Raw genomic sequence first — 12,736 nt, 5'->3', positions numbered from 1 at the left:
TAGTTGCTCACTTATATAAACTTTACCTTCCCCAGTCTAGAAACAAGGTTTAGTTTTAAAAAGTAAAATATTTTAGTTTTCATGTCGTATCTGAATCTTGGTAAGGTAATAGTTTCACTTTAATTTGGCCATAGGAAAAAAAAAAAACAACAGTGACTCTTATGCACCCTTAGTTCCTATCCACTAAAATCCTAAACATGATGTAAAATACGGCAACACAAATCATTAATCAGCCAGTGTACTCTGGGATCAGAATTGGACTTCTAGTAGTTAGAGGTGTATGAAATATCCATGGAGGATTGCTCACAAATGAATTCCCATCCACCCCTCAGTCGTACACACCTTACCTGGCACATCCATCTGTCAATCTTGGATCCTCATTTAATCCCCAACGCTATTTGAGCATCTCTCAGTTTTTAATGTATTCAGCCTCACAGCATCCCTCTGCGATAGAGGAATGTTATTATTCCATTTTTAGGAACGAGGAATGCAGATGCTAAGTTTGAGGAATGCAGACACCATGTCTGTAGTAAAAGCAGGGAGCTGAGAGTACATGCCTCAGCACTGGAGTCTACATTTTGTAATTTCTAGATGATTCTGCTCTTCCCTTCTCCATTTCGATTTCTCCTGTGGAAAAGGAGACAGATTAGGAACAGATGTTGCTGTTTGCTCACAGGCTGTAACTGTAATTATTCTAATAATTTAGTCTGATGCTCTGTCTTATAGGGGCTATTGGACTTCATTGACTAAAGGAAGTTCTTGGACCAGAGAATGTTTTAAATCAAAACAAACAAAAATGCGTTCAAATTTTAAATTGCTAATGATGCAGAATGCTCTGACAGTCTTTTCATATGCTTAACAGACTGTCGTGCCATTGGCTTAAAGGAACATGCTTCAGAATTGAGGATCTCCAAAAACCTCTGTAACTCCATTAGTATTAAAATAGACTGGGTTGCCCAGTTTAGAGTCTCATCTGCCTTCAGCTGTCATGGCAAGAAACAGGGAGAGAGGCAATCTTTCCGTCTGGCACTGGTTGCACATTTTCGGACTTCAGAGATCAGTAAACAGCAGAACAAATTTGTCTACCCAGTAAAGCAACCACATGCTCCAACCTTAATTAGAGCCTCTAATGAATGCCAGCCAGGCTGGGGTAGCACAGATCTTACGGCTTTGGGTGAACTTGTTGACTGATGCACGTAGCCATACTCGTGGCTCCTGTTCCTCCTGTCACCCATTCGTGTGAGTTCCGTGATTTCCCCTCCCAAGTACAGCTTCCAATGCCACTTCCACATTGAATTTTGCTGATTAAATTTTCCCTTTACACTGGGAAACTCGGTTCACATTGTGTTGAATTTTTTTGATGATGTTATTTATACTTGAAACCATGCATAATAAAATTCTGACAGACCTTTAAGCACCTCTTTAGGGCTCTGTTCTATAACGTTGCTTGCACAGAGAAGAGTCTGTCAGCTTTTGCATTTCTAACCATTATCTTTTAATAATTTAAAATTAATACCTACCTGGCCATCGAAGTCCTGCTCTAATGAGAATCTGCTCCAGATGCTTAGCTGTAAAAACACTGGACTTTTTTATGTTAGGATATATACATTCATATAGTCCTCCATCAGGATCTCAAATAATTTTCAGGTAAAGGTAGTTAAGAATTTGAGAGTGCAAAAATGATCTCCTGGTTTGACTGATAAGAAAACAAACAGAGATAATTCTATTCGTCTGAAACCTGGTGGGTGCAGGCTGTATTTTGAAGTAGAGAACATATCTGGAACTTTGCTGCCACTCCTAACAAAAGTTCAATAGTTACTTTAATAGTCTCAGAACATCTAGTTTTATATCTCATTTTAAAAACATGGCATTAATGGATGTTTACATATTAGCACTAAGTGCACTTGCTTATTAAAATGGTAGTGCATTTATAAGTCATCTGGTGGATTTGAGCTAAAAGGTCAAATGCCATTAAGAGGCTTTAAAATGATTAAGAGTAGCACTGATTTGTACCATGCTCTACTCAAATATTTTTGACAGAAGCTTATAGAAGAGTTACACATATGTCATATTAAATTTTATTGAGGGAACACACAGGTTTTGCAGCAAACAGTCTAAAATTTTTCCACTGTTCTTGTGCTGTTTCATGTTTAAAACCCAAGATTTACTTAACACTCGTCATCAAACTATCACAATTTTTTATATTGTCTGGAAAACCTCTGCTTGTGACATCAGCACTAAACTAATTTTTTGCTTATGAAGTTGTCTCCAGGTAGGCTTTCTTCCTTTCAAGTTTTGGTTGTTCCCTGCAATTATACTTGTTAAGTCACGTGACCAATTCACATCAGCTTTGAATGACTGAAGCTGTAATTATGTTTTGTTATAGATGACAATTGTGACTGGTATTCACAGTCAGACCTGGTTCCCTGTTGTGTGATGTAACAAACATAGAATAAAAGAGAACCCTATTCCTAAATTGTCTGTAACATAATTAAGATGAGACATGAAAAGTAGATGCAACAAACATTAGAAGGTACAGAAGAGAGGAGATAATAGAAATAATTATAAGAAAGTTAAAGTATATGCAGTATCAATAAGATCATTCTCTACTGTACAGTAAGACCTACTTAGATGTTTTATGAACTAGCAATTTAAAGCCAAACAAATCACAGCACTCAAAACTTATCTTCTGTGTGACTAAAAACAGAACTGAGTTGAACTTGAGAAGGATTTTGAACAGCACTATCCTGGCATATGTCTTTGAAAATATGAATGTATCTGCTTTTTAATTAAAGCAATACTTAATAAAAAGCAACAAAAAAGTGCAGAAGGCAACTAAATTAAATCAGTCTATAAATCTACTCTTGGCAGAAACACCACATTTACACCCCAATTCTTCAGGCTCAGAATGAGCTGCATCCACAAATCACTATTAATCTGCATTTGTGGAAGCTATTAATCTGTGTGAGAAAGTGTAACCACAGTTCCCTGAGTTCACTCCAGCACATGCACAGAAAGGCACTAGGAAAAAATGGGAGATGCATCAAATCACGTAGGGTCAGGTTTTGAAAAGTGTGTGACAGCCTAAACATCAGTTATTTTCTTTGTTGACTTGGACACTGAACTTCAATAAACACTTTTGAAAAGTGCATCTTTCTGCAGCTTTTGTACCAATACAGATTTTTCTTCTCACAGAGTGTTAACACTTCCTCCAGTTTAGTTGGAAAGGATGGGAGTTTTCATAGGGGAATATTTGTTCTCTTTAAGATACGAATCAATTCTCGATTAAAGTCTGATTTTTTTGCTCTCTTCCTCTGATCTTATTATTTAATAACATCCACTGTTAATAACATCTGTTCTTATACTACAGTCTCCCAGCTGAATATTTGTACCTTTCAAATATTCCTGGCTGCAATTGATATGAAACTGCTGCCCAAGATGCAGTGATGTCTCTTCTTCCCATGAAGAGCTCCATAGATTTTGTATAAACCATAGCCCAAAGTCCCCTCAGCCTCAGCTGAATGCTGCATAACCTCACTGGTGTCTCCTGTACCAGAGTACTGCCCAGAACACACAGAAGCACCATTTTCTGCTCTAGAAGGGATTCCTCTTAAGACTGATGACTTTGGCAAAGCAGCGTGAGGAAAACTCATTCCTCATGTCATCTGCTCTGACACAGCACAGAGGCAGAGCTGAAAATTAGCCTTTTTTATCTATCTGTAATCTTTGCAGCAATATTACTAGTAGAAAGTAACAAAAATATGGTATAGACAGAAATCACTTCTTTATATATGAGATTTTATTCATGAACGTGTGCTTCCATTCTCAGATAAGGGAGGCCCATTCTTTTCTAAATATTCCAATATTTTTTTCCGGACAAACAGGCCAGTGCTACCAACATTTCATTGCTGTGCACAGTTGGTGCTCTGTAATTCTATGTCATTTTAATTAAAGAAGAATTCTGAGACAGTCTCCCCCTGTGCTACCATCAAGCATACAATTAACTGTGTACAGTTTCTGCTGGGAACAGTCATACAGTGATTTCAGATTAATAATTTAATATTGCTTCCATATTTGTATCAAAAAAAAAAAAAAAGCACAGCATAGACTATGAACAAACCATCTACTAAAAACAGTATATAAATTTGAAAAGACTTTTTCCTCGGTGTAGATTTTAAATTTGAGAAGTTCATAATTCCATCCTACGGACCACAAAGATAAATAATCTCCATAGCTTTGCACGCTGAAAATTGCAAGTTGGAAAGGCCTTGCTAAATGCTCAGGTGAGGAGAGCAATACAAACAATTTCATGCACAACCTTTACAACCTTTCATCATCCTTTTGGTCTTGAATAAACGATTGTTCTAGTACTTCCAATATTGAAGATCCAATTTCTGATCTTGACTGTTTGGGCATTTTCTTCAAATTAAAATCAATATCAAAATAATAGTAGCAGTCAGCTTTCCATAAACAGAGATGTCTGCGCTGATCTTTTTCGGCGAGTTCAGAAAGCAGGGCTTTTAGTGTAGCTGCCCTCACCTGTTCTTTACAGTGCTTTAGAAACAATTCAAACAATTCTACTGAGAGCTTACTTGAAAGCTTCTTGACTAAGATCTCTCCAAATCAAAGGGGTAAACAATACATCTGAGGTTTCTTCAAACGCTGAAGGCAGCAATCAGGGAAGTCACTTGAATACTGTCGTAATGAGGCAAAAAATGACAGTCAGAATATTCAGCACAGCTCCTCACTGGGAAACTTTCCCGCGCTCTCTTGCTATTGTCTTTCTTGATTTTGAGGGACTGTATAGCGTGTTATGATTTGTGTGGTGGAAAAGGCTCAGGTACCCAGTAAATGAGATCAAGATGCAATTTAATCCAGATGTAAGAGTTTAAATTTGCACATTAGCTGTTCTATTTCCTGTCCAGCAGAAAAAAACCCCAACTTTAAAAAACCTGTATCAGCCCATACTAACTGTTTTGAATTGATACTCAGGAACGACTTTCCCTCATGAGGAGCAGTAGTATTCATATATTCAAAATTTTATTCTGAGTAGATGCATCAATTTACAAATAGGACTGTTTGGGGCTGGAGGGATACCTAAATCTAAACTCAAAACAGTATGACAATATCTAATATTGTTGTCAGAGAGAATGGCAGAGCTTCTAAGATTTAAAATTGTTCCCTGCATTTGATGTCACCTTTGAGAACATTATACTTATTTTGACCACAGATTTATTAGCACTGTTCCAGGCAGCTTTTTTTTTTTTTTTTTTTTTTTTTTTTTTTTTTTTTTTTTTTTTTTTTTTTTTTTTTTTTTTTTTTTTTTTTTTTTTTTTTTTTTTTTTTTTTTTTTTTTTTTTTTTTTTCAAATATACAGTAGTTTTCATGCTTTGGGAAATTAAAAAGCACCTATGAACCTTAACCTTCAGGTTACCCATGTTACAAATATTATTCGTTCAAGGTCTGAATGTTAAACATCTTTAAAGTAGTTTTTGAGAACTCAGATTTCAGACCCATCCAAAGACAGCTACTTATACACCTCTTTTACAAATCACTGATCTTACCAGGCTAGAAGCAATCAACAGTTATGTATGAGCAGAAATCTTGTTTATTTTAATGTGTTGAATTTCCTTTAGCTAAGAGGACAGAAGGGAGGGACTGAGCTTTCAGAAGTGTTCAGCTGAAATGAGCTCACACTTATGTTAGCAGACATTTTGCATCCAATTCAGCAGGAACAGACTCTGATCGTTGTCCCACTGCATTTGAGTAAATGTGTTACCATTTTCAATGCCTTTCTGCCTTGCTGAGCCAGAGTGTTTCCAAAATAGGAGTTTTAGTTAGGAGCAAGCCACAAAGAAACACTTATGCCCACCTGGCCACTTCCTTATGCAAAAGACGTTGCTTGAGAAACACTTCAAGAAAAATAACCTCACTAAAAAAAGAAAAAAAAATTAAAATATTGCATGTATCTTCTTTGGTACTTTCTCGAGTTAAAATGTGTCTTAATATTTTTTCCAGACATTCGGGACAGTGGGGGACCTAAGCCTGTGATGGTGTATATTCATGGAGGGTCCTACATGGAAGGCACTGGAAATTTATATGATGGCAGTGTTCTAGCAAGTTATGGGAATGTGATAGTCATCACAGTCAACTATCGCCTTGGGGTACTTGGTAAGAAGCTTTCAGCTTTCTGTTAATCCCTGCTGTCTGCAATGCAATTCATATTATACATGAGAACGTATTTGGAAAGAAAAAAAAAAAAAAGACAAAAGAACAACAAGTATTTTAAAATATTATTTGTCATATAAAAGATTTGTGTTCTGTGGATGAGATATGAAGACATTGCAAGTGAACCTGCTGTCGTGCAGTGGTATCAAACAGGTATTCCCATTGCTGAGCTGTCCAGACAGAAGAGTTCTTTCTTTCTTTTTTTAAACTATGCATAAAAGTGATGCTTTCCTTCATAGACAGACAAATTATTTTTAAAAAAAAACAACTGTTAAATAATAGACAATAGGATTTTTTACTGGAATGAAAGAGACTGAGTTTTGAGACTTCAAAAAGGTGAATGATTTTATGAAAACATCTTTTTACCTGTTTGTTTTGAGCTTCATTGTGATTTTGAGTGTCATTCAAATATCTCCAGTATTTCTTTTCCTGACCAAATTAGAGAATGAATTAGAGAATGAAAGAGTTACCTTTGCTTGTTTCAAATACACTCAATAGACTATGCTCATGCTGTTGGTAGATGTGTGTGGTATCCCTCTGGTTTGTATTTCTGGGAAAAAAAATTGCTTTTGTATTTGCTCAGTGTAGTCACATTCACAAACTCTTGAGAAAATATGATTGTTGGTTTTCTTCTCCTGCGTATTCTGCCAAAATGTTGTATGCTAGGACTCCCCAAACAGGACTTGGGTTCTGGGATACTCTAGAGATCAGTACAGTACCTTTAGAATACTTATATAGGCATGAAGGTATTCCCTGTAACATCTGAAAGGGGTTTGACAGGCAGAGAGTTGGTTCTGAGGACCAATCAGCTTTATTTTCAAATCATGGGTATTAGCAGTGTCTGCTACTCTGGTTTCCTTTTGTCCTTGTGGTTCATGATTGCTCTGTTTCTTGGTGTTTTGGATTCAATTAGCACAGTCCCCAAATGCATCGGATCTGGTTTGCTCATCTGGGTAATTTTCTTCCAAAAGATTCATTTTTGTTAAAAATTTGACATCCTAATTTCAGGAGGAGGGAGTGGATTTTGACTTAAGATTTTGAAACTGTCTGCTACTATTGTGTTATACAGGGGACTGAATAATTTCCTGAAAGATCTTAACAATTTTTTGCTGGATTTATCTCCTTGGTATTGAAGGTTTCATTTGTGATATACTACTTTGAGCAAGGAAATTCTGTGATTTTGTGTGTTTTTCTTCCTTTTCTTCTTTCAATTTATATGGTGACTTCGAGTTCTGCACATGTATTAGTGCAGCAGTTAATAATTTGTAATCTGTACCTCTAATCAACATTTCAGTTTGACACAAGTGCTCCTCTTTGATGTCTCAAACAACATTTATCTATAATATGTGCCAGCATAAAAAAGAAAATATCTGTTATCAGAAAACGCTGTTAGTTTTTGTATATCATTTAGTCTGTTTTCTAAGTCATTAGTAATTGAAGTGTTTAGGAGGGCTAGTTGCTTGAAAGACGAAAATTAATACACCTCTGCTGATGATAATGGTTTTTCCACCTGCAAATTAGAACTGATCCCTGAGGTAACTCATGGCTAACATCTCACTGAGCTTAGGAGGATTTCATTTGTGTTCATGCCTTTGTGATTCTTTGGACTTTGTGGTCTTTATTGAGCCTCAAGGGGCAGAGAGCTAATTTTATTTTAAGTGGGACCTCTTACAGTAAAACCTCTAAAATTCACAGCAGAATCCAGTGATTGGTATGAATATTTGAAATTACTTTCAAACTAACTGAAATAACCCTGTATCAGGTTTGCAGGGGTTTCTTAGTAGAATAAATGCACCTGTTAACTCTACGTAGAAGTCATTTTATATATTGCAGTTGGTACAATGCCTGTCATGTATTAAATAAATAATCATGACATATCATTAAATAGGTAGTATAGAAACAGAGCAGCAATGAAAAAAGAAAATTTGAGCAGTTTCCATTTTTCCTACCTCTCTTTATTTCCTCATCTATGGAGAGCCTCAGAGTAGGGCTTTCCATAATCATGGTAGGTATCAGCTTTTACATGTGGGGTTTTGAAACTCTTATTCCTCGCTGTTACAGCAGAATGTTACCCTTTGTAGTCACATTAAATAAGATATGGTTTTACAAAAACATAACTGGCAAATTCCAGCTTCCCTTATCTGATCATATCCCTCAAGGTGAGATCCCACTGACCATTGCTTGTGGGATACTTAGATTTCACTTCACCCCCACGTAAAACGCCTGGTTGTACAGGCAGAGAAAATATAGGAATTATTGTTCACTTGAGAAGATGTAGGGAAAATCAACATCTGTCTTCTCACTTTCATGTGACCCTTATTGGTCTGGGTTTCTTGTATCAGTCTTTGTGGATATATGTCTTTGTACAGACTATCTCTGAGTCCTCAGTGTTCTGCCATTGTTTCACCGACATTCACACTGTGACTTTTCTTAAATAAATAAAATAATAAATCATTATCATTCAGTAAGTGTTTAGGGCTGCAATAGCAACATTTTCTTCCAGACCAATAGTGATGGGAGTGAGGATGTCCTGTGGTATGAGGTTCCTTACAGTACTACTATTAAATATCCTCAGCAGACTTTTGCTGCAACTCAGATTATTTTTCTCTTTATTCTGAGTTGAAAGATCCCTTTTTTTTTTTTTAATGGACTAGTCTGCTCAATGGGTCTGGTTTTTATGAAGATGCAAGATTTGCTTATAAATAAAATTTTAGAAAATGTTTAAAAGTTTCCAAGAGAAAAACAATAATAAAAATTAAAGAAGGATGGAGCAAGTGCATTTTAAAAACAATACCAAAAACCATACAAAGCCCTCGTGAGCTCCCTGGCCCAATTTTGTCTTTGAAACAAGTCTGAGAATGAAAGTCTGTTAGAAACTGTCCTTAAATAAAGATGATGGAAACCACAACTCTTTGTCCTGGAAAATTGGGGACTACTGAATAAGAAACCGTTGGAAAGAGACTATTTATATCTTCTTTAGATTCTCTTTGAGTGCAAGTCCTGTGCAAGCAATCTCCTCTAGCAAGGAATACTGCACAAGCAGTCTAACAACCCTGAAGGACAGCACAGGAATAAGTACAGGTATATTCTTATGGCTTCTTTTTAGGAAAGGGCAGACATGAAAACAAGCTTGGACGTTCAACTCATCTGAAACTTCATATGTTTACTCAATATATATCCATCTGGTAAAAAGCAGGCACATTTTATTTAAATTTCATTAAAAATGTAAAAGATAATGATAGACACATTTAATACTGCCAGTGCTGTTTTCTGTGTTTTTTCTCATGAAAGGTTTATTTAGACAAGGAGAATGCTTTGGGTCATCATTGGCTGCTACCCCTTTTAGTTTCAAGAGGGGAGAGAAAGGAGAGAGCTGGTTTTATGCAAACAGGGAACTTGTTTCTTCATTTTTTTAATTTATGAGGTCTGATGTCCTTATTTAGGACATTATTTCCCCCAAAACTGCACTGAAATCACTGGGGCTCTTCAGTACAGTGCACCCCCCTGTGACAGAGCCTAGCTGGCCATAGTTTCAAGTGATGCAATGAGGAACAAGGGTACTGGAAAGGTACTTGCCACTCATGCACAGAGCTGTTCTTAGAAGAAATCTGTTGTGTTTTACAGCTCAAAACTCAATTTTTCAGTAGTGTGCTGTGTGACTTGACTGGGCTGGGCTGAAACGTTCATGTCAAATAAAATACAGAATAGTGAAAGAGAACAAAGCAAAAGTACTCTCACAAAAACCCTTTCCTACTTTTCTTAGTGACTGCTGGAGCTTTCTTGATAACAAAGTGACAGAGGACGAGTCTTATTATGCCTTAAAATATTTTGTTGCCGTGTGTCTAAAAATATTAGGAAAATACATTAGGTTTGAAAGTACAGGTTGCTACTATGCAGGATCATGGCAACCAGCAATTTTTTATAGGCTAAAGAGGTATGTTGAAATGTAAGGATACAGCCCTGCAGCAAGTGCTGGGCAGTCTGTGCCAAGCCCAGCATTTCTGCCGTTATCCATCTTGCTCTCAGCAAGACGTTGCACATTCCCAACAGGCAAAAAAAAATAAAGCACAACCTTTCCTTTATGAGTGAGTTCATGCACATGAGTTTGTTCCCCTTAACACAGTAATTTCAGAAAGTAGCCTGGTGAACCTTTTCACGGGATGAAGAATTATCAGTTGACCATTGGCAGGTCACAGAGATGAGAATATATTCTAATGAAAACTACTTCAGAACAACATGGAAGTACCTGCCTGTTTCAGGAGTCTGATTCTATTTGGATTGGCTGGAAGGTGTTGTCTTATTTGGTTTTGATACTCTTCTCTTTTTAAATGGAATAAAATAGCGTAATTTTTCCTGTTGCTTTCAAATTAGATTAGTTTGTTTCACGGTTCATCTAATTTATGAAACCGATTGATGCTAGTTTTGGTAATTAGTTTGTATTTTTTCCATCACATAGTTTGGATGGAGTTTTTTTGTGGCTTGCTCTCCTCCTTATTTTAATAGCATGGTAGTACTACTGACAGTATTAAACAGAGGATATCTTTCAAATATGATCCAAAATATTATATAAAATTTAGATATAACCCTTTCAAAAATTACTTCATGTCAGATTAAAAGCTTTGGTCAACTTCATAAAAATACTGTGATGAATTAGTGTTCCACATTACTTAAGTATTTTTGAATATATAACCTGTCATATTCTTATTCTGCAACCTGGAGATTGTCTTTCCTTCTGAAAATAAGCCTTTTCACTTCAGTAGAAGTAAGCAACTCATGGCATAGTGACTATTCAGTGAAAGTAACAGTGCAATAAGAAGGTTTATGTTAGTTAGATATCAAAGGAGATAAAAAATGTACAAAGATTCTTTTTCCTACGTTGGCTAGACTGTGGGGTTTTCTTTTATAGTTCAAAATTTAATATCCAGTAAAACTGGGAAAATGTTTGATCATTAGCTTTGGTGACAAGCACATCCATTATCTTTTTATGAAACCTTAAAGGTACTGTCAGGAGATGGCATTTTATTCCAGCTTTGCTGCACCTCCAAAGGGTCTCTGATGAGCCTTTTTTCTATTATCCATTTCCTAACATGTTTGAGTAAAAATGATAGATGAGCAGAAGATTATATATTATTGCCTAATTAAAAGTACATTACATTGAAAGTGAAGATGGGAAATTAATAGCAAAACACATCAAAATGTGCAGTCAAAAATCATTCAAGTTCTCTGAATTGGAAGAACATGCAGAGAATGTTAATCTATAAATACTTTTAGGGACCCCTGGCAGCTTCATAACAGTTCTCCTTTAGATATATGAATATGAAGTTGCTTATAAATGAAATTTTAATATTTTGGGATTGCGCAGTAGGGAAAGTGTCCACAAGGCCTGATCTGATCCCACCTCAGCCTTGGGCATCAGTGTTTCATGGTATAAAACCCTCCAAATGAATTTGATTCCAGATAAATGGAAGAAGTTAAGATAGAGTACTGCAGTTATCTATTCCCCCTGGTGCTGTACTTCACAAGGTCTGATTTACACATACTTAGAATTCTAAAAATGTATTAGACAATTCTTATTTAATATATCAGGTAACCTCAGGGCAGCCCAGTTTGCAGGAGGCCCGAGCACAACTCGTCTAGATTTGCAGTGTCCTGATTTCATAGGTCCATTAATAGAATTAGCATTCAAATCTCAAACCTGCTGTAATTAATGACATTTTAGTGTGGGGTTCTTTTTGGGGTTTTTTTTGGTTTTTTGTGAGCTTGTACCAGCCAAAGGGAGTGGGGTATGCAGTGAAGCAGAGAAAGGAAGATTGCCACACTTGAATCTGCACCATCAAAATGACAAAATGGACTTGTGGTAAACAATAGGTTATTGACTGGAGATGTTTAAAGGGTCAACTGCAGTGCACAGCAGGCAAGATATTATGAAATGGGAACCTTGAATATATAGTGCACTTTTAAAATGAACCATTTCTTTTCTATTTGAACTTTTTCTAGCACAGCAAATTGACATTATCCACCTGCTTGGATAGATGCATACACATACCAGCTCCTCTGTTTTTTAGGTCACAAAGACATCATTTTATTTGCCATTGAATAGTTTTCTATCTTGGTACAGGTACATTTTAAATAACAGGTTGATTCTAACATTTGTCACTAGCCTTCTTTTTTTGGTAAACAGAAAAAGAACAGATAACAAACTTTAAAACTAATAATTTTGGCATGAGAGTAGTTTGTGTCTTTTCTGCCAAGAAAAATTACTTTTTTTAAAGACAAATTTCCTTCATCAATATTTAATCATATAATAAAAGTATTCCAGTTTTTCCAAATAGCAGATTTATCTTCGGCAGCATAATAAACTTCAGCATGATGATATTTGTGAAATAGGAAAGAAAAAGCATTCACTGAAGACAAGTTATATATACCTTACTGCCTCAGTAAAAAAAGAAAAATCATCAAAATCTTTGACCCTATTATCTTACATGAAGTTATTTGTAACTTTTATCGC

At 36.0% G+C, this 12,736-nt stretch overlaps 1 protein-coding gene across 6 annotated transcripts in view; it reads left to right on the top strand.

Annotated features, from left to right (window-relative positions):
• The window catches only part of NLGN1 (neuroligin 1), a 319,786-nt gene that overhangs the window by 119,404 nt on the left and 187,646 nt on the right, over positions 1-12,736 (top strand). For all 6 annotated transcript variants that reach the window (XM_027892570.1, XM_027892568.1, XM_027892566.1 and 3 more), the window contains one exon: positions 6,019-6,171. In XM_027892570.1, coding sequence (XP_027748371.1) covers positions 6,019-6,171 — 153 coding nt within the window. The remainder of the gene's footprint in view (positions 1-6,018; positions 6,172-12,736) is intronic.

The sequence above is a fragment of the Empidonax traillii genome, unplaced genomic scaffold (genome assembly GCF_003031625.1).
Source record: "Empidonax traillii isolate 1590-97213 ecotype Southwest subspecies unplaced genomic scaffold, ASM303162v1 scaffold358:size917415, whole genome shotgun sequence".
Lineage (NCBI taxonomy): Eukaryota > Metazoa > Chordata > Aves > Passeriformes > Tyrannidae > Empidonax > Empidonax traillii.
Note: the sequence above shows the minus strand (reverse complement) of the source record. Positions and strands in the feature narration are given on the sequence as shown.